A 23,193-nucleotide genomic window follows, 5' to 3' on the forward strand; every position below is an offset into this window, starting at 1 on the left:
GTGATGAATTAAATCTGCCGTCGAAATCCCGTAATTACATCATACAGCACCTGGAGACAAATTATAACAAGGTATATGTGAAGCTGTCAAACAGAAAGTAACAATTCCACTAGATGGCGGTCTTTAGTTGACAACCAGTTTGCCTCACACTCGGATAGGGATGTTAGGTAGTGTGCCCATGATGTGTATTGAAATGTATTGTAGAATGCCTTCAAATCAATAACTTAGCTTAAAATGAATTGTGTATAAATTAATGAATTAATATGCATCATATAAAAGAATGATGCATACAAATCATGGTACACCTAGACTATATTCCCCATCACGTTTAGTTCAACTGTAACAGACAATTATAATTACCCACACCGACGAAAAAATGTTATAAGAGTGGTAATGTTTTTAAAATATCTCTAGATATGCCCAAGCCAAACCCGTATAACACCTGTTTTATATAGCTTCATACATTTCCAGGTTCAATAATTGGTCAATAGCCATATTTAGATTGAGCCTTTCAATAAAACACCAGTAGACGGGTCGGCCACCAGAGGGTTAAACTAGACAGCGGCTGTGTTGCCTGGTGTGTGTCGTTGAGGGAGGATACTTGTTGAGAAGCAACAGATTCTCTGAAGGAGAGAACCCTACATCCCTCGAGTCGACCCTTTGACAATTCCAGAATGCAGTCGGTGTCTGATGAAGCAACGCAATTTACATCATTGGGTCATTTTAAGTAAAAACGTTTAAAATGTTTATTATATTTTTTAGCGTGGATTAAAAGAAACACATTTTGGATAATATTTTGGCGAGAAAAGGTGCACACTGGTAATCTATCTCCCTCTCATCCCTGATGGACTACGGGGTATAGGATTCAGTTACCAGTATCCTCCGGTCTTTTTGTTTATCATCTAAGCAGGAGCCTATTAGTCTTTCGTAGTCTTGATGTGTTTTGAAGTAGACAATTTCCTTCCATCAAAGCAACACACTGCACTAGAGGACATTACTTATTTTTTTGTGCGCCATCGCGCTGGAACCGTTTTACGCGGAGTTTTATTGTAACAGGTGGTTTTTACAGTCGCGCCTTCTTTTCACTCGGGCTAACAAGTCAGTTTAACAAGTATTTTTTTAATAAATGATCCCCAACAGCAAGTACAAGGATTTTGGTCGGCATAAAAGGTGGGTTCACCATTCATTTTATTGCATTTTCCACGCGGAGAGATCTGTCAATAACCAAGGGAAGAAAATCAAAAAGTCCCTCCATCTAAATGATCAGCTCCGTGTGTGTGTCGTCTTACCGAGGACGCAAGTCAGGTAACAAGCCTCCGTCTAAATCATGTCTAAAGGAGGAGATGTCGAGAGGGGAAGACTCAGACAAAATAACAATCAATGTTGGTGGCACGCGACACGAGACCTACAAGAGCACCCTCAGGACCCTGCCGGGAACTCGCCTGGCATGGCTGGCGGACCCGGCAGATAAACCGATGGCTTCAGACACAGACTCGGCGCCGACGAGCACCAGCGAGTTGTTTTTTGACAGGCACCCTGGTATCTTCGCCTATGTGTTGAACTACTATCGGACTGGGAAGCTCCATTGCCCCGCTGATGTATGCGGACCTCTTTTCGAGGAGGAACTGGCGTTTTGGGGAATAGACGAGACCGACGTGGAGCCGTGTTGCTGGATGACTTACCGCCAACACAGAGACGCGGAAGAGGCCCTTGATACCTTTGAGCCCCCTGATCCTGAAGAAACCGACGACGACAGAGAACTGCCGAGACGTTTCGGCATCGAGGACTGCCCCGACAGGTCGAGGGGCTGCTGCCAAGTTTGGCAACCCAAGATATGGGCCCTATTTGAGGATCCGTACTCATCCAGGGCTGCAAGGGTAAGTTGACTAGTAGAAGCATTGTTTTCTATAAACTTAATTAAAATGTACATTTAAGTATGTCCATTTAACGTTTAACAATTCAGGAAACATTTTGCTAGGTCAATTTCAGTTGGCGCCATAAAATAGCGCGCGTAATGCGAGCCGCTTCAACAGCTGACAAACTTATATTTCCCAATTGCAAGAAATTCGAGGTGTGTGACTTTAGCCAATTAATTCCATTAGAGTATTACTTTATATAGAGTCCCGACGTGTGTCTGGGTTAGAGTCCTAGAATATATCAGATACCTAGAATAGAATTTGACTAGAATCCGGGTTGGAGTCCCAGAGAAAGGACCAAGTTCCTTTAGGTCGGGTTGGAGTCCCGACTTGGGTACCAAATTCCTTCAGGTCGGGTTGGAGTCCCGACGTGGGTACCAGAGTGACTGTTGATCTGATCTTAAATACATTGCACTTTCTATTTTACTCATTTCTTTGCATATGTTTTCTTTTACTTATCTATTATTTTATTTTATTGTATGACAATGTTTATATGTGAGGCACTTTGAGTCAGCCTTGTGTATAAAAAGTGCTACATAAATAAAGTTGCCTTGCCTTGCCTATACCAGGCGCGTGCCGTCCATATGGGCAGGTAAGCAATGTGTGGTAAGCAATTCCTGACAGTGAATTCGTTTTTTAAGGTAACATTTTATCGGATATTCAACAAATATTAACACATGGTGTAAGGATGACAACCATCTCTAGTTGACTGCATCCAAGCCACACATGCATCTTGAGTGTTTTCATCTGAGAGTATAATTGAGAACACGAAGCATTCAAAAGTGGTTTGCAGCAAATGGCCGTGCAACAAAGCGGGAGAGCAGGATGCTCATGGAGGTAAGTCTGAAAGCACAGTTAGGCAATTGAAGGACATTAGCAGTTGGCTGGCAAATGGCAGTGAATAGCTTTCATGTGTATCGGTAAAACATAGGTCTCTCTCAATGATCAATAAGCGCCTAATTAGCTCCTAATTAGCTTGTAGTGATGGCAGCTGCAAAAATACAGCAGACATTAGAAAGAGCTAAACGAAATATAATGGCATTGTGGTCATAGTTGATAAGCTGTATTAGACTTAAACGTAGACTTCTTTTATCGTCATTCAATAAGTGCACCCGTGCACATATTAAATTGTGTTACGTTGGCTCACGGTGGAGTGGACAAAGAAAATAAAAAAGATGGCATGAATGTAAAAAAAGGTTCAAATACTATACTATCTGAGTCTAAAGTCCTGAGCCCACCCTCCTCTCATTCACATGTATGTGTGCTCAATATGTGCACCCTTAAAGGCTGCAGAGTGCCTTTTCAGAGACTCATGTTACCTTTATGGCCTTTTTATTTTCCAAGAACCTTTAAGTCCATCTCACGTAATGCGATTCTTAAAAGCGGATGTCCATCATTTACAGCGGTTTTCCCTAATCCCATAGGTCTGGAAATGCTTTCACATCAGGGAGTGTAACACGTACATGGGCAACGGTATTGTACCACTTTGATTCATTCACAAAGGCTAAAACTAATTGGAGCTCTTGCTATGTAATCAGATATAGCGTACATCTCAGAGTCCTATTACAGCATAAAGTAATATAGACAAATACGTGGATAAGACCGAGCTCAGATTGTAATGCTTGTTTTTGTAAGGTCTGTAGCTGCATTACCGTTGGTGTTGCATTGCAACCAAGAAGATAAAGAAATCCATATGGAAACTCCAAATCCATTACATTTGGCATGTCCGAATGACAACTGTGTCACCACAATGTTCCAACTTTAGAAAACATGCAAACTTAAACGATTATCTAACACAGAAGTTATTACAAAAAGTCAGCCCTTTTTTTAAACGTGTTTATCAGAATAGCCAATATACAGTATGTGCACGCATCCAGAGAAGCAATGATAGTGATAGTACAGGGGCAGTGTAAACCGAAGAACGCTCCACTGTTTACACTGCCACTTTAGAGTGGAGCCAGACATGCCATGCTGGTTAGTGAAAAATAATGTCTTGGATCGCAGCAAGAGATTAAATGATTAGGCCAGTGGCCTGCCTCACACACTCCAAAAAGAGGTAACATGCAATAAGGCATAATTTTTTTCCGAAAAAGAATATCATTATGGCCCACTACTGCCAACATTTCTCCATCTGTATTTGTTGGTGACTCATTGTGAAAAAGACTTTGTGAATCTCTCCAGTCTGCTAGCCCTCTCCTCCTTTGCCAGTTTCTATACATAGAAGGTCTTTAGGTCCAGTGCTTGGTTGTCACCTACCGATCCCTCTAGAGACTACGGACTATGGATGGTGTGTGTCTGTGTGCGTGTGTGTGTGTATGTGTGTGTGTATGTGTGTGTGTAGGTGTGTTTATGTGAGACAAAGGGGTGGGGAGGGGTTCTAATCCTATGTAATTATGTTTGTTTGTTGTGCCTTAGCCTTCAATGTTTGCGGAGAAGAAAAGGGTGCCTCTTGCTGTGAGAGCAGCAGATGCATTAGAGTGCGGCTTGATTAAATGTACAACTCTCTCCTATCACCCATAATTCACATTCATAACAAGCCTTTCCACTCAAGCAACATAGCTGCTTTAATGGTCTTTTAGGATCTGTATCAGAGCTGGGATCTTTAGAACAAGTCAGTATTTCTGAAAACATAGTAGTGGTTATGTGTCTGACAAGTATTGTAACAGAAACAGTCAGGTACACTCACATCACACTCCACTAATGTGGAGTGTAGATTGGCTTTTAAGAAAATTCAGTTTTTCTAACCACACTTGATCAAATCTATCGTTTTTGCTAAATGGCTTTAACCAGATAAGCCGTCTATTTTCAGCTGTGTGACTTCAATTGTCTTTGGTATTGAATAATATGAGGATCTTTCGCTTTTGTTATCCCCATGGCGATGACAACTGGAACTCCACCCATCCGCTCATCTTGGCGTTACAATATGGCTGTCGGAGGAGCTTCTCTTGGACACACAATCATGCACAAGCAGACACACATACCCACACACACACACACACACACACACACCGCCGTGGCGTGTATGGAACTAAATACTTTTACTTTAATAGTTCACGGAACCGGTGACTTGTTCCGCTCTGTGTGGGGAACCGCTCTGTCTTTATCAGAAGCAGCTGTAGGGGACGGTCCACAGCTGGGGGAGATGACTGTGGTCGGGCAGCTGCTCAGCTGCTGCTGTTTTCCGGCCATGCCTCCCCAGCTGCCTGGCTTGGGTCATGCCATCTTTGCACGCCTTCTCAATAGCTGGTTGGCCCCTGACATGTGTCCCCTCTAGGGTATCTGCTGGAACGGTGGTTGGTATACAGACTGCTCGGGCACCCGCTGACCCTCTGCAGGCATTCAAGCACCTTCCACTGCATCTCTTGTATGTATCCTATAATGTTAGGTTAGTAGGCATGCGCTGGCAGTTAATCATTGATGCCATTTTATTACCTTGCTATCTTTGTTTTTTATCGGAACATTTATTAAAGATTAATACATTTTAATTTTGATCGCACCAAGGTACATTTTACTTAAATATATAAATATATACACTTAAATATAACGCCACAGTGTGTGTGGATGTGTGGGTGGAGCGCCATCTATGCAGCAGTTGTTAGTTGATGTTCGCTTCCGAGTGAGCTTCTAGGACACTTATAGTATAACGCCATGGTGAATGCTCAGTGGAGCCCTTTGTCCATTCTGAGCTAGTGTAGAAACATGGCGGTGCAACATGGCGGCCTCCATGAAAGCGGACCTGCTCCCGATGTACTGTAGATATAAAGACTACCGGTAGATACAAATTTGAGGGTAACGAAAACACAATTTTTTTTATTTTCATAGGATTCAAATGTTCGGGCTCAGGCCCACACTGCAAGAAAACATAAAAAATATATATGAAAAGAATAACGTGCTTGAGATGACATGTTAAAAAAAATATCAACTAAAATCTTAAAAAAGTAACAAATTATAAGGAAGAAAGTACATATTTGCAATTGTTTTTCAATGGGCTCAGGTACTTATACATTATTAGGCTAAATTATATTGTTACAATTCTGTATATTGCAGTTTGCATAGTACATTGCACATTTTACATTATCTTCTCTTGCATGACCTGCTGCAATAGCTAAGACAGACCCCAAAGGGGGAGTATGTGCAGGAGATGATCTTGAAGCCTTCTCCCACATGTTTGCATGGTGGCATATTGTCTGAAAGTTTGTTGAGTTGCTTAGTGTGACTTAGCAGTGACGCGTCATATATACGGGAACATTTGGAGACCACCCTGAATGTGAGCCGATTATAAATGACCATTTCCCGGGAAAAGTTATTCTGTGAACTGTTTCAGTATTGTGACAATACAGTGGCGGTGATGGTTCCATAACTAAACAGTAAACCTGATGTAACACTTACTCCTGGTGTCCAGAAGCAAGCACACAGACGGTTCAGGGTCCCCGAGGTAAACGATAGAGACACGTAGACACACAACCCCACAGACAGGGCGACACATGCTGGCCTCACATGCAGGGAACACTTTTCAGATCCAGCCAGGTCATTCAGATCAGTGCCATAGTATTATTTTTTATCAGGCATCGGGTTCAAGATTTCAGAAGCCAAGTATAAATCTTAACAGCACTTCACAAAGTAAAAAGTATAATTGAGTTTTGGTTGACGTCCCCCTTTCTCTCAGCGGTGCCTTTGGAGAGGATAGTGTGCAGATACGCCAGTTTGTTTAGGTCTGGTGTAAATCGTTTGCCATGTAGATAGACAAAATACCGCTGGGACCCAATCTCACACACACACAGACACACACAAAGACGGCACAGTTGAGGTTTGGGGATCCTCCTTTTTATCGGGCTGCGCAGGCGTTTCCTACAGTAGCGTTTACAGAATGTGCGCATGTCATCCGAGCCTTCAGTCAACGTTCATTGTGCACACAGAAGTCTGATAAGTGGCACTAAATCTTCAAGATGTATTGCTTTGGTAGGGTGAAATAACAGTCGCATCGCATATGCAGGGATTATGGAACAGAATCATATTGAGTTCTTTGGATGAAGATTAAATATTCATTTCCCAAATCAAATGGTATTTATAGCCCTTTTAACGACTGTAGAATAGCATGTGGTCTCTGTGGGTAATATATTCATATGTCAACCTGCATAAAAAATGCGGACATACTACATTCAGTCAGAAATGGGCCTTCCTTAGTTCAATTCTAAAGATGTTGAATTTGAATATGGTTATGAATCTGTCCATCTCTCTCAAGCCATCTATAAATCTATAAATTATCGATCAATGTTTTTTTCTTTCTTTACTGCCATAGCAGGTGGCTCAGCCTTGTCTGGAGCCGTGTGCTGTACCATGCAGATCTGTTCGGGGGAAATCCTCATCAGAGACACATCATGAGTCCAGACAAAGTATCACTTGATGTACATACTTTTTCCGGCATTTTCTGATCGACCGGTTCATGGCGTGAAAAAAGACCTGCATCTCGTGTTCCTTGTTAGCGTGATTATTCTGCAACCTGTTGCCACAAGGCAGCGCACAGGAGGACAGGAAGGAAAGGATGTAAAGGGGGGAAAGCAGAACTGCCGGTGATGAGCGTGTCTCTTCTGATGGAGCGTGTCAGGCAGGGGCCTGTTGTGATGAGCTGTCCTACAGGGTTAGCACTAAGTGCCGGTGCCGCTAGACACGTGTAGTGTTCATATGATTCACTCCTCAAAATACTTGTTTGTCTGCCTGGACCGCCCTCATTATCTGGCCCCAGCTGCATGTCCGTCTTCGTTGTCTGAGGAGCTCCAGGCTAGGAAATTGCGGATCAGTTGAACATAATGAAAATGTGTGTGTTTCTGTGTGTGTTTTGTGTGTTTGTGTGCGTGTGTGTGGGAGGGGGGGGACTGTGTACGTGTGTGTGTGTGCGTGCGTGCGTGCGTGCGTGCGTGCGTGCGTGCGTGCGTGCGTGCGTGCGTGTGTGTGCGTGTATGCGTGTGTGCAGACGTTTTTGTACGTTTTGGTTCATGTGTGTCTATGCCTTTGCATCATGCTTGTGTCTGATAGATGCAGCCTAAAAATACCTTGGAATATAAAAAAATACTACTAGTATTTGTATTGGTATCAATATAAATTAATACAATCTACATTTAAAACCTATCGAAGCCTGCATGGAAATTAGCCTTTTAGTTTATTTGTCTAGAAATGTCCTTTCATTTAAAGGGAAGGAATGGGTGTTGTAACTGCATATTCACGGTAGTGATTTGCATGCATCCTAGAAATATCTTCAAACATCTAAATTCTTAACCTTTTCTTTTTTATTCTCAGAATAGAATGCAACTTGGATTTGAAAAACATATCTGCATCGCGCATTTATTATCGGCAGTTATCGGCAGTTATAACCTACCGATGCACACGGTAAATATTGTAAATTCGTCACAGCCTGTGCCAATTTTCCACTGTTTGGCACATGTGGCTACTCTGTATCTCGGCTGCATAGTCGAACTTAATTAGCCTACACGCAGAGCAACAGTTCCCACGTTGGCACACAGTGGGTTTTGTGATGCTCAGGGCAACCGTAGTTATGGAACGCGCGCGGGGGGGGGGGACTCTTGTAAGGATGGGGCCTGGGGGCAGAAGTCTCGTACTCTGGTCTTCATAGGCCCACTGGGTACAGGAGCTCTTAATATAATGGGCAGAAGCAATCTATGCTGTACTGGAAACACCCCGCATGGAGCCACAGACAAATTGTAATGGTTGAGGGTAGGGTTATATATTATTATCAAGAATATACAACATCCTTATCAATACCATCTCGAAATGTGTCTCTCTTATAAGCCAGGTTATAGGTTATCAGGCATTTACCGGCCATTTGCCGACTAGAATTTAAATTGTCCTGTTATTAAACATCTGGACCTGGAGTACTTTGGATTAAAGTGAGGCCCAAACGCAGTCATATCACTGAGTGGCAAATGCTTTTTATTGATCTCTTCCACTCGATGGCAGGAGGCAGAGAGCTCCAATTCAGATGGAGTCTACTTGCGCTCTGTTTATAGAGTAACTTGCAGCCATTGCTCCCCTCGTCTCCTGAAAGCAAGCGTGCATATGTTGAAATAATAAAAGGTTGGCACGCCCAATCTGTCTGCAGGGAGTGGAAACGGAACGCCACACACACACACACACACACACACACACACACACACACACACACACACACACACACACACACACACACACACACACACACACACACACACACACACACACACACACACACACACACACGCACTGGCCTGCTATCGCACATCGGTGCAACTCATAGGAAATACAGATTAAAACACTGTCATTCTTAGAGCACTGGTACTAATAAAATGGGCCATAGTGCCGTTTTTTGGGATGCATGTTGCTTGTGTCTCCTGTTGTGTCGGAGAACAAAGGCAGAATTAATGACCTCTGGCATACGTTGAATTCGATTTGTTGACTTTGGATCCTCAATTAAATTCTAGATCCAATTCTCCGTCTTCAGCTTCCCCAGAATTTGCCCTACCTTTATGGCTTTATGGCTTGATGGTCGATATGCGTGCAATGCTATATAAACAATTATGAAAGGGAACTACAGTATAAAGTGATGGTCGTATTTCTTTCTTTCTCCATAACCCTAAAAAGCAGGTAAGGTGAGCGGGAATGGGTAAGGTAAAATTATGTCTCAAACTATATCAGCATACATGCAGTATACGTAGAAAAAACATGAAATAGGCTGCGTGTCAGGGGTCAGAGCATAGCAGAACAGAGTAGAGTGTAGCAGCCCATGGTACATTGGAAACAGACTTTATGAGATGCACTCCTGCTTATTATACAAGATGGGGTTTTTGTTCCGATTGAACCGTAAAGTCTAATGTGTCAGGAAGAGGTTTCAACGGTTTTAATAAAAGGATTTAACCCAACCCTAGTTAAGTGCAGATACCTTCACTCAGCCAGTATATATAATCTTGCCTGACAATGGATGCTTCAATTACCACTTCACCCTGAGTATAGTTGTGGTTTTGTCTAGGTGAGAAACACTTAATATCATACGACTTACTAAAATCCATACTTTAATAGAGGCAGCCCTTTATTAAATCCCTATTGAATGAATGAATTAACTCCATTGAATGAATAATCTGTGGTGAAAGCAGATGACATCCCAAGATATGAATGCAGGAGGGACCCGGGTTATCTGCATAGCATTTAATGGCTAGGCAGAATAAAGAATTAAATCACTTGTCATTGCACAGTGTATATATCTCACTCGCTCCCATTGTGGGGAGGATTAGCTGTCCCGCAATGCGTCCGGTGTAATGGGCATTGAAGCCATGCATGCGTGCTTTATTAGTTTTTCATACAATACCGTAGACCCAAACACTATAGGACTGATTGATTTGTGTGCAGCAGGACGGAGGAGACTGGAAGCTAAGTGCACCCATGGCACAGGTACATATTTAACCAGCTGGAAGAGGATGGGGCACGGCGCGGCACTACAATCCGGCCAGACTATTGGGATCATTAGTGACAGACTGCGTTTTAGTTTGCACAGAATGAATGACAACACAAACACAGACTGCGGTGGCTTTTGTGTTGGATTCAAGAGCAACTTGCCTACAAGGCACGGCAACACCTGCCGTCAGATGGAAGAATTGATTCACTAATGTTACGAGGTAGAAAACGCAGACTCTCATAAAGACAAGGGAGGGTTTCCATTGTGTCCAAGGATTTGGATTGTTTCCGTCAGATACTTCGTTATGATGTAGCAACCCTGGATACTTCCTGTAGAATGCTTTGACAACATGCCACTGTCCTGTAGCAATCCCATTTGTTTATATGTTTGGAAACCCTTCATTACCCTAAGAGATGGAATGGACCATTGTTTCTGTAATGTGACGTGTGAAACAGGACATTTTGTGATGGGACGTTTAAAAAAATAATAATTGTGACGTAATTTTTATTTATTTGAATTTTCCAATATCATAAAATATAAAAAAATATTCCTCCCAGGGGGAAAATTCAGGCGATACATCCATAATTAAATTTCAATTATTGTCATCTCTTTTCTGACAAAGAGGCTATTATATTTAGTTGTTTTGGTCTTTCATTTGAAATGCATCTTTTTTTACCACTTAAACAAAACATATGTCAGTGCCCACAGCTGTATCCATGTAGCCAGCTCTCTGCTGTCAGTGAGTGGCAGGTTAGACGATGGCTGGACTTAATGGAATCCCATTAGTCTCACAGCGTGACTCTGTGAGTGTGTGCATAGCTGTAATTGATTTGAAACGGGGGCTATTTTCTCAAGGAATCTTGTTGAGCTTTCTCACAGACATAATCGCTAATCTTGAAATCACAGCTTTTGTTCTACAGCTTTTGGCCAATCAGAAGGGACGATTGTTCTCCTGACAGCTAAAACACCATACAACAGCTGCGCCTGGCTATGCATGGTAAATCTGCGCCAATTTAACTTGTCCCTTCCTCTTTCTTTCAGGGAGTCGCGTTTGCCTCCCTGTTTTTCATCCTGGTGTCAATCACCACCTTCTGCCTGGAGACCCACCAAGCCTTCAATGACATACACACCCGGACAGAGCTGGTGGTCGTGGGGAACGTCACCAGGGAGGAGGAGAAGTGGGAGATGGTGACCAAGCCCATACTGACCGTGGTGGAGGGCATCTGCGTGGTGTGGTTCACCTTCGAGTTCCTGGTGCGAATCATCTGCTGCCCGGACAAGGTGTTGTTCATCAAGAACCTGCTGAACATCATCGACTTTGTGGCCATCCTGCCCTTCTACCTGGAGATGAGCCTGAAGGGCCTGTCCTCCAAACCGGCCACCAAAGTGTTGGGCTTCCTGCGCGTGGTGCGCTTCGTCCGCATCCTGCGCATCTTCAAGCTGACGCGTCACTTTGTGGGGCTGCGCGTGCTCGGCCACACGCTGAGGGCCAGCGTCAACGAGTTCCTGCTGCTCATCATCTTCCTGGCGCTGGGCGTGCTCATCTTCGCCACCATGATCTACTACGCCGAGCGCATCGGCGCCAGCCCCGACGACCCCACGGGCCACAACCACACGCACTTCAAGAACATCCCCATCAGCTTCTGGTGGGCGGTGGTCACCATGACTACGCTGGGCTACGGCGACATGTACCCCAAGACCTGGCTGGGTATGATCGTGGGGGCGCTGTGCGCGCTGGCCGGAGTCCTGACCATCGCCATGCCCGTGCCGGTCATCGTCAACAACTTTGGGATGTATTACTCGCTGGCCATGGCCAAGCAGAAGCTGCCCAAGAAGAAGAAGAAGCACAACCCCAACCCGGAGGCCCCCACGGACTCTGCGTCCCTGGGGAAGTCGGAGAGCATCTCCCACAGAGACGGCACCCAGAGCGACACCTGCCCCCTGGCCAAGGACGAGACGGTCGCCAGGAATCGCTCAGGTTAGAGCATGAGCACGACACTCTTGTTCCCAAGCCGACATTGACGTTATGATTTGAGTTACTGACTTACTTAAAACTTATTAGGATTTTGTGGGGGGGCTGTCACATACTGCTAGCTTGTCTCCAATAGTGTTTAGTTGATGAGCTTAATCTTGAATGAGCTTCATATGTTTTATTGATTTATTGGTTGGTATGTCCTGATGCTTATTTCCTAGCAACCAAAATGAACAATCTGTTCTTCATTAATGATAATCACTGCATTAATTACCCATAAATAAGAAAAAGGTTGATTCATCTAAGGTAAAAGTCAACATCTGTTTAATGTCTCTGCTATCCAGTTATATGGTCCCAACAGAATATCTCTAATATATTCAAGCACATCGGCTGAATACAGCGTGTCTGGCGCCTTTACCCCTTTCTCACGTACACCTGTATCACCCGTGCAACAACCAGCCAGCACTGATGTTAATCAAATACAATCAACTCAAAAGGGATGGGAGGGTGAACCTTTATTTCTAATTTAAACCAGGGGTGGGAATCTCTTGGCACCTCACGATTCGATTCGATTCTGATTGTGAGTTCAACAATTCGATTCTAAAACAATTATCGATGCATCTTGATGCATCGATAAACATTTGAGTTTGCTACTCAGAGTTTGATAATCACTTCCTACTTTTGTGATGATCATTAAAGACATCAACAGATTAATTAACTTATCTAATATTTTATTAGAGAAAAAGCTTTTGTCCCAAATATGACTTTCTATGAACAATGCAACAATCAATGCATCTTGCATTACAACACAATATGGAAGTATGTAAAAAATAGGTTTCAGTTTTCTTTTCTTTCTAATCTTTCTTTTCTATGTCATTAAAGAAAAAGCTGCTCTTGAATTAGAAGGAGTTCTTGTGTCTCGCTGTGAGTTTGCGTGCATGCTATGCGTAGGCTGAATCGCAATCGTGTCAAGACAAATCTGCCAATACACACTGAAGATAAATTAAATCATTTAAAAATTACTAAAATTATCCCTCTCTGGCGAACAGAATGTTGCAGCAGGCGAACAAGTTCAAATTATAATTATTTTTTATATATTTTTTTATTCCGATTATTAATTTATCTGCATCGAGACAAAATCGTTTTCCCACCCCTAATTTAATCATAACAAACTATGCCATGGTGTGTGTGTGTGCCTGTGTGTTGGTGAGAAGGTTAATTGATTTATATTTATTTATAATTGATGCAATCAATCCCTAGTTTTCTAATGACGGGGTAAGGTATTGCCACAACGGCTTCGACAAATTATACCACCAGGTGTGAGTGTGATTAGCCGTTACAATCCGCCTTGAAATTCTGCCTCTTCTGATATCACAAGTGGGCGTGTCCACCCAGATGTATGACAGATAGATGAGCAACATTTGCTACAGTCCACTGGATAGACTGGTAGACCCATCTATCCAGCACACATCTAGGTAGACACGCCCACTCGTGACGTCAGAAGAGGTAGATTTTCAAAACGGCTTGTAACGGCTAATCACACTCACACCTGGTGGTATAATATGTCACCTTTCAAATCCCCTTCCAGGCACTCCAGTATGTGGATATCGATGTTACTTTGGATGTCATCCCAGCAATACACGTTCCTTCAGTTATGTAATCCAACCTTTTCCTGCGGAGCCGCCGAGGGCTGCTTGCTAAAAGCGTTGACATTTACACCGGCGGTGCGTGTGTGTTGTCGACCCGGCCAGACTCCAAGCAGAACGGGGACGCCAACGTGGCGCTGTCGGAGGAGGAGGGCTGCAGCCTGACCCAGCCGCTGTCCCCCGGCGAGAGGTGGTCCCTGCGCTGCTCCCGCCCACGTGACAAGCCCGGCAAGAAGGAGGCGTCCTGCTTCCTGCTCACCTCCGGGGACTTCTCCTGCCCAGGAGAGCCCACCATACGGACTGGTGAGTCACACGCACACCCTTTGAATGTATAACCGCACCACTGCACGCACGCTCACGGCACGGTGCTTGAATAGGCGGAGCTGGGATGGGGGTGTGCTGAGTGAGCGAGTGCACCGGTGGTTCGGTGCTCTGCTGGTGGACCGTCTGTGCTCTGGTAATGTGTACCATCGTATCGGTGCTCTGCTGGTGTACCAGCGGTGCTCTGGTAGTTTACCATCGGGGCTCTGGTAGTGTCCCAGTGGTGCTCTGGTAGTGTACCAGTGGGGCTCTGGTAGTGTACCATCGGGGCTCTGGTAGTGTACCATCGGGGCTCTGGTAGTGTACCAGTGGTGCTCTGGTAGTGTACCATCGGGGCTCTGGTAGTGTACCAGTGGGGCTCTGGTAGTGTACCAGTGGGGCTCTGGTAGTGTACCATCGGGGCTCTGGTAGTGTCCCAGTGGTGCTCTGGTAGTGTACCAGTGGGGCTCTGGTAGTGTACCATCGGGGCTCTGGTAGTGTACCATCGGGGCTCTGGTAGTGTACCAGTGGGGCTCTGGTAGTGTCCCAGTGGTGCTCTGGTAGTTTACCATCGGGGCTCTGGTAGTGTACCAGTGGGGCTCTGGTAGTGTACCATCGGGGCTCTGGTAGTGTCCCAGTGGTGCTCTGGTAGTGTACCATCGGGGCTCTGGTAGTGTCCCAGTGGTGCTCTGGTAGTGTACCATCGGGGCTCTGGTAGTGTACCATCGGGGCTCTGGTAGTGTCCCAGTGGTGCTCTGGTAGTGTACCATCGGGGCTCTGGTAGTGTACCATCGGGGCTCTGGTAGTGTACCAGTGGGGCTCTGGTAGTGTCCCAGTGGTGCTCTGGTAGTTTACCATCGGGGCTCTGGTAGTGTCCCAGTGGTGCTCTGGTAGTGTACCATCGGGGCTCTGGTAGTGTACCATCGGGGCTCTGGTAGTGTACCATCGGGGCTCTGGTAGTTTACCATCGGGGCTCTGGTAGTGTACCAGTGGGGCTCTGGTAGTGTACCAGTGGTGCTCTGGTAGTGTACCATCGGGGCTCTGGTAGTGTACCAGTGGGGCTCTGGTAGTGTACCAGTGGTACTCTGGTAGTGTACCATCGGGGCTCTGGTAGTGTACCATCGGGGCTCTGGTAGTGTACCAGTGGTGCTCTGGTAGTGTACCATCGGGGCTCTGGTAGTGTACCAGTGGGGCTCTGGTAGTGTACCAGTGGTGCTCTGGTAGTGTACCATCGGGGCTCTGGTAGTGTACCATCGGGGCTCTGGTAGTGTACCATCGGGGCTCTGCCTGCACCGATCCGATATTTGTATCGGTATCGGTACCGATATTGAAGACATTTCTAGATCGGGTATCGGTGACAAATGGGCCGATCCATATTTTAAAAAAAAAAAACGTTTTTTTTACGTTTATGTACATACTTGAATCCTATTCCTACTACCTTGCTGCTTTGATAATTGAATTTCCCACGAAAATGTTCTCACGGGATTAATAAAAGTGTATCTATCTATCTATTGGCTGATCTATTCAGTTTCTATGCTGTGCGCTGTGAGTGACGTCATAAACAAGCAACACGCCGTGCGGAGCCTACAGTGATTGCAAAATGGAGCGAGCAAAAGGATCTGCTATCTGGAGCTATTTCACTTTACCTAAGCCAGCAAGCTCCACGGCTACATGCAACATATGCAAAGTAAATGTCCCGAGGGGTGGTACTAAACCTTCTAGCTTTAATACCACAAACCTTATAAAGCACCTCCAAAAATTCAAGTCTCATGATCCCAGTCTTTTCCCCTCAATGAAACGTACAGTTTGTAGCCATAATTTCGTGCTGTTTTTCTATATCGGTATCGGCCGATACTAAACCTCAGATATCGGTATCGGTATCGGAGGTGAAAAAAGCGGATCGGTGCATCCCTAGGCTCTGGTAGTGTACCATCGGGGCTCTGGTAGTTTACCATCGGGGCTCTGGTAGTGTACCATCGGGGCTCTGGTAGTTTACCATCGGGGCTCTGGTAGTGTACCATCGGGGCTCTGGTAGTGTAAGAAAAATATTTACTGAGGCCTTTTTGTTAGCTTCATAATATTTAAAAGTGCAGTGTGTAGAAATTAGCAGCATCTAGCGGTGATTGCAATCAAGTTAATAACCCCCGACTCCTCCCCTTTCCAACGACTACGGAGCCAGTAAGTACTACCAAAATTATGTCATCTTCAAATCAAGTAGCCAAGGGTCAAGTGATTAGGTTCCTTGATAGATTATAAATTGTATTTACTAATTTCGTCTTTCAATGCAAAAACTATAGGGCATAGCGTACAAGTAAGATAGCGTTTATGACTTTAAAGGGGAAAAATCAAATATCTTCCCTTTGTTGAAAGGGCTAATATGTCGTGTTCGACGGTAAACATAGTAATCAATGCTATTTTGTGACTGTCATTAACATAAGACCATAATATAGAGAAAACTGGTCTCTGCCAACCAAGCTGTGAATGTTCCACTCTGCTCTGAGAACAGCAGGCGTGCTGTGCGTGTTGTGTTGTGCGCGCAGTGTTTGTGGATGTGTTGAGCTCCGGCTTGTCAGCGGTGGATGTTGACGGCCGACATGGCAAATTGAATATAATGCCAGAGAATCCATCCACACACAAACGAAGCCTAGCTCGTTACATTTTTTCTTGCATTTATTCTTCCCTCCATTAAAAAATGATTTAGTATTACAACTCCTCCCTCAAAAGCCATCACACTAGGACTGCGGTTAAGTGTGTTGTAAACGCTGCATCTTAATGGTATGCCTTCACACGAAGACACACAACACTCCGCCAGCAGGTAGGTGTGGTGAGAAGGTGGCTGTGTTCTGATTGGACGGCTGGTGATGGGTGGTGTTGGTAAAAGGCTGGGAGCCATGTTATTCAACTACGGCTATTGATGCCATGAAGGGCTAAACCTGACAGAGAACAACCACTTGCAATGGAAAAACTCAACAGAGAATATAAGAGCAAAGACTATAATTACATTTATGCATTTAAGACAATGATCTCTGTGTATAGTATAAAGTAAGCTCCCTTGTGTATGGGTGCATCTGTAATTTGCAAAAAATATAAAAGCATCAAACTTTCTGTAATGCATCCATCTGTCTTTCATTATTGGGTAAACCATGCAGAACCCTGTAGGCCTACAGTCTTTACAGCTGTTTTAAAACTGGACAGGTTCAAAGGGATTATGACTGCCTGCCAGAACCTGGGCCCGTAGGGGATGTGTCTAATTCTTGGATTGCACAGGATGTAGGTTATGGCTGATACGCTAGCCGCGCACTTTGGCAGGAAATAGGGGATAAGACAGATGTATGCAGGCAGCTCTGAAAATACTTAAATGGTTATCAGTTACAGGAAATGGTTGCCTGACAGCAGAGTAGCTGTGGAAGCCGCAAAGGGAGTTGAAACAGTAGAGCTTACATACATTAGGTAAGGCAGCCAGTTACCGCCGTTAGCAACCACCAACACAAACAACCCCACCCAGACAGTAACGCCCCTGCTTTGAACGGTGTGTTCACTGTGTTGATGTGTACAACACAACAGATGATTTAGAGTGCATAATGACTAACAACTAAGGAGATGCCCATTGACTGATCAACAGGGCCAAGATGGATGAGCATAGGAGGGTTTCCATGATCCCATATGCAAGGATGTATTGATATGCATTAGACCAGGGGTGCCCAACCAGTCGATCGCGATCTACCAGTCGATCGCCGACAGATCCCAAGTCGATCGCGAGGGGTGAAAAAAAATAAATAATAATAATAATAATAATTTATTTTTTTAATAAAATAAAATTTGCGCGGCACATATACGCGCGGTAGCGCATGCGCTGTCAACAGCAGTTGAAAGCCGTCAACAGTAGTTACACACTCCTAAACGTTGGCATGGCTGAGGGGAAACGAGCTAAGACCTGCCATTTTCACCCTGAGTGGGAGGAAGATCATTGATTATCGTTGAGAAGGTGCCGTGCACAGACGGAATGAAACCCCCACTGAAGTCCGTAGGTTCACGATACACCCCCCCCCCCCCCCCCCCCCATTGAAGGTAGGTTTGCTGGTTGGCTACTTGAAAAGTAGATCTTGGGTCAAAAAAGGTTGGGCACCCCTGCATTAGACTATATACCCATTCTCTTTACTTCTTTTTAATCTTGTTTTTGAGGTGAACCATGCACAGGTGTGAGTGATCAGACCTCAATGGACTGTGCCAAGTGGAGCTGGATGGGGGGGGGGGGGGTCCGGAAGGGCTCCGGTTTAGTTTGGATGCTTCTGAATGTTTGGTCATTTATTTAATGCAAATGTATAATTAAATGAAAAAGCAATGACGTAATTAAAGGATCAATTTATTTGACTGATTCCCCCCTTAATGATGGCAGGGGGTAATGCATGCATTTGTATTCCGTTAAATCCTGCCCTTTCGGGGGCATATTCATTGAACATTGTTTTGTTTTTGTTGATCCCTCCACACATATACCAGCTGCTTGCTACCACCCCAACAGTCTTACATCATCCCCTACTGCATCATATAGCAATCGCCTCCAATAGATAACCATTAGCGTCATGCTCGATCAAAAAATCCAAACCACTTTTGTCTCGGCCCATGTAGATCTGATCTGCGTTCGTCCAATATGCTTGATCCTGTTCGAGACCGACCTATCTTAGCAGCGATGAGATTTTGGTGTTTGTCATCTTTTCTGTCGTATCGCTGAGTTGCATTTTCTGTGCCGTGTGTTTCCCTCCACATCAAGAGAGCTGTAAAGACATCCTGGCTGCAACGGGAATCTATGCCCAGCCCGAGGTCACGACTCTCACCTGATCCGGATCAAGAAAGGACAACCGCGATCTGTTGATGAACCAAGGACCCTCCGGGAAATCAATGAATGAACTGTGTGTGTGTGGCGGGATATTGTGCTTTCTTCTTTCCCGTGAACTACCAAGACATAAAATCACATGGTAGAGGAGCATGTGCTTAATGGACACGCCATCACTATTTCACTCATATCACTCATTTCTATGTTTTAACATTTATTAAATTAAAGCATGTTTTGCATGTCTAACATTGTACAATACATTACAAACCATTTAAGTTCATATGTGCATCGTTTATGGATGTGTCGAAACTGGTCCAGAGCAATGTTAGTCTGTCATTAGCGGTTATAGGTTTCTATCCAGTGTGTTTTTGATTGGGATCACGTTGCCTTCATACATCCACAAACTATAAGCATTTTTTACAAAATAGCGTGCCGTTTCGATTACAACAAGTTTGTTTTTGAACTTTTCTTCAAGCTAGCTAGCTCCATAAATGTGTCATACGGTGTCAAAAATAGAATATATATATATATATATATATATATATATATATATATATATATATATAAATAGATACGCTTATAGATTTGAGATCGAACACAACCATCCATAGTACTGTGATCTCAAAGTCAAGCCTGAGATTGGTGTTCAAAGTCAAGCAGCTCAAAGGTCATAATTAACACAACAGGCCATGCACGTGGGTGTGTGGGTTTGTCTCCTGCCATTGCCACCCGTCACACCTCGACACAGACCACCGCGACCAAGTTCAGACATTTGTCAGGAGAACGCCATCTGCACGGATGTGCTCAGGCAATACCTGTGTCAAAGTAGTCTTGTAAAAGAAAAACAGTTTAAATAAGAAATATATGGGAACATCTATGGAATGCTGTTGTCAGTCTGTTATATAAAGTGTGTCTACCATTGACGCGTCAGTGCTGGTTGAGAGAAGGACCAAATGTACAATAGACTCTATGGAATAGCATTGTATAATTTCATGAAACATCAATAGTGCAGTATGGGAGATTCTGTGACCGGCCCATCCGGTTCAGACGTGCCTAATGTGGAGAAAAGCAGCTTAAACGTGTGCAGTAGCCTAATGTAATTTGATTTGTTCCCTGACACTTTCACATGTGTTAGATCAGTGTAAACCATTTCACATGGAGTCCAAGGAGTACTGGTGACGTATATTTATCATGGTCTACCATAGTTGCCTTATGTTTAATAAAGAAAAGGAAATGTGGCCAATTGTTGTGCTGACACAAAAGTCTGTATTTATGTAGAAGAAATGATATGTAGCAATGCATACATATATTAAATAATATATCTAAAAAACGTTCTCCGTATATCAATCATAACGCAAACAAGTGCATTATTTCAACAAACAGAAAGGGAAAGGTTATTTTATTTATGTATTTTTTCTTAATCTTCTAACCTCGGATTTCTAAAGGGAACCATGCCGTTTGTTTCCATGTTTCCACATGGGACTCGTTACATCTTTGGTTTCTAATTTTGTGTGTCCAACACCTATTAATCAGTTGCCTTTCTCCAGTATCTTGTTCCATTTAGGCATGTGTTTCTATGCAGAAGTGCAAAAATAAAATGATAATTCTCCATGTGGATGCTGAACACCTCGCCATGGAGTCTTATTGTGGAATCTCGCTCGTTGGACATTTCGATTAAATAATTCAACATTTCACATTTTTCAACTTCGTGCACACTAGGCCACACCATCAGTGTGTCGTTAATCACCTCTATTTTTAGTGATGATGAAGTATAGCTGAACCGACTGTAATAGAAGGGACATCATAGCCATGGCTCCCTCGACATGGCGCTTGGATTATGAACCAGAGATGTACAGATGGAAGCGGAGATTCTGGAATGACAGGCAACACTAATTAACGTTCAGCTGCACGCCTGCACCCACCCACCCACCCATCCACCTTCCCCTTTCCTCACAACCACCTCACCTTCCCCCACACACAACGCACGTAGAAAACACTTTGTCGCTTCCAAACACTTCGTCGGAGCGCATTCGTACGCAACTATAACAAACCTGCGAGTCAACCCTGGTGAGGACGTGTCAATTGAGTCAAGTACACACACACGCGCACACACATGCACAAAGCCCGCGCGCACACACTTATGCACACACTGACGCCAACACATAACTGTGCTCTGGGCGTGATCATCATTAATGCTGTTGCCCATGGGGAGAGTTTTCATGTAGAGTGATGAGAAGTGCACAGTGGTGCACTGTGGTGTCAAGGAGATGGGGAGGGGGGAGGATTAACATGAGCGAGTGAGTCCCAAACAAAAAGAGACCAAGACGCATGCATATGAAAGCGACAACGCTTCTACAATAACAACATGTCACAGACTTATGCTGAATGAGAGTTATTTGGCTAAATTGACAGGGTCTCGGGATTCAGTGTCGTTATTTTGTCGCTGATAGAAATAACACATTTAGCCTAATAAGACAAGTGGGACATATTCACAACATCACATTTTTTATTATTCAACCACGCTGTACTCTGTACTTGTACTAACTTTCAAAGTGACTCCAACGTATTTAACCTCTGCCTTTATATTGTGGTAAATAGCTGTCAAGGGAGCTATTATATACCCTTAAGTGTTGTCCTGTGAAGCAAATTCACAGATTGGAAAATATCTAGCAAAGAATTGGTTGTGTGTTACTTAGCAGTCACACTGCAATTTATGTGATCCCAATAGGTTAGCTAATTCCAGTGAGGATATATTGTGTGTCTTACACAAGTCACACTGGAGATAATTGTCTGACTAGAAGCCTCGGCATGGTTGATACCTCCCCTATTGTAACGACACCATCAAAACAAGATGCAGCACTTTTTCCACAGGTTTACTAGTAGTTACACCCATTCCTGCCAACAGGTAGATTCAGCATCAGGGATTGATCAGATGTTATCTTACATGAATCAAGATAGGGTCAGAGGATAGAGTATGTCTGAGCTGGATGTCAGGGCAAGGACAGTGAAGGAAGGCATAAGAGGGAAAGTGTGAGCGAGAGAGTGGAGTGGTGAGAGAAAGAGAGAGGGGGCTGAGAGGGTGAGAGGGATCGAGAGAGAGAAGGAAAGTGAGCAAGTGAGAGTGTTTGAGAGAGTGATGGAGAGAAGGAAAGTGAGGAAGAAAGAGTGACAGAAGCCGACATGTGATTCCATGATTACTTCCTTTCACTCGTTTCCCTTCATTTTTATTGTTTTCGTGTTCACCCGCTGTTGAAGGTTGTCATGACGATATTGAACAGTTTCCATGGAGAAATCCCCCCCCAAACCCACCCCTAACCGCCAACCAACACTGGCCTTTAGATCCCCAAGTGTCTGAATGAAGGTGTAAGGCAGTGGGAAATAAAATAATTGAAGATTGTAAAACTGATCATTTCTTTCCAAAGAACCAGAGTTAAGGCTATCTACATAAGGGGTTCGAAATGTACTAAAGATAAGGAACTAGGAGGGATGCCAAAACAAGGAAATGAGTTAAAGCAAAAATGAAACTAAATTGAGAACTGGAACTTGTAATTGAAATACTAATCTTATCCATCATACAAAAGATGAACAATAATTCACTGCTGACTATACTGCTATAAAAATACCCTAACAAAAAACAAAGGCATCCACAATATATATATTGTTGTATATCGACAAAACATCTGCAAATATCAGTGAACTGAAGCAAATCAAAACTACTAGCAACAATATCTAAACGTAATGGTTAACAAAGAAAAAGTAGCGCATGAAATATCCTTTACAAAGCATATCTATAAAGGTTTGTCATCACAAAATAAGGATAGAAACACTAGATTAGTACACAGATACATACTAGTCAACGTATATAATATTATACAGTTCAATTGATATGTTAGCATAGAGAGTAAAGGGAGCAACCTGTGCAGCTCTCAAAGACTGGTGCCGCCCAGTCTTGAAAGAAAGTCTGGGCTATCCGGATCATTGATTCCTCCACTGCAAAGAAGCATGCTCAATACATTATTGAGTTAACTTAGTTAGGGCTGAGCTTAAACTTTGAGCTCAACCTTTGTTCTGATTTGCATGTCATTTCT

At 43.9% G+C, this 23,193-nt stretch overlaps 1 protein-coding gene across 1 annotated transcript; it reads left to right on the plus strand.

Annotated features, from left to right (window-relative positions):
- The first annotated feature begins 23 nt into the window (after window positions 1-23).
- kcnc4 (potassium voltage-gated channel, Shaw-related subfamily, member 4) lies at window positions 24-20,336 on the plus strand. The gene is made up of 4 exons (XM_060050371.1): window positions 24-1,877; window positions 11,398-12,334; window positions 14,080-14,277; window positions 19,043-20,336. Exons 1-4 carry the CDS (start codon window positions 1,260-1,262, stop codon window positions 19,108-19,110), a joined length of 1,821 nt encoding a protein of 606 aa, XP_059906354.1. The 5' UTR covers window positions 24-1,259; the 3' UTR covers window positions 19,111-20,336.
- The last annotated feature ends 2,857 nt before the right edge of the window (window positions 20,337-23,193 follow it).

Source organism: Gadus macrocephalus, chromosome 1 (assembly GCF_031168955.1).
Source record: "Gadus macrocephalus chromosome 1, ASM3116895v1".
Classification (NCBI taxonomy): domain Eukaryota; kingdom Metazoa; phylum Chordata; class Actinopteri; order Gadiformes; family Gadidae; genus Gadus; species Gadus macrocephalus.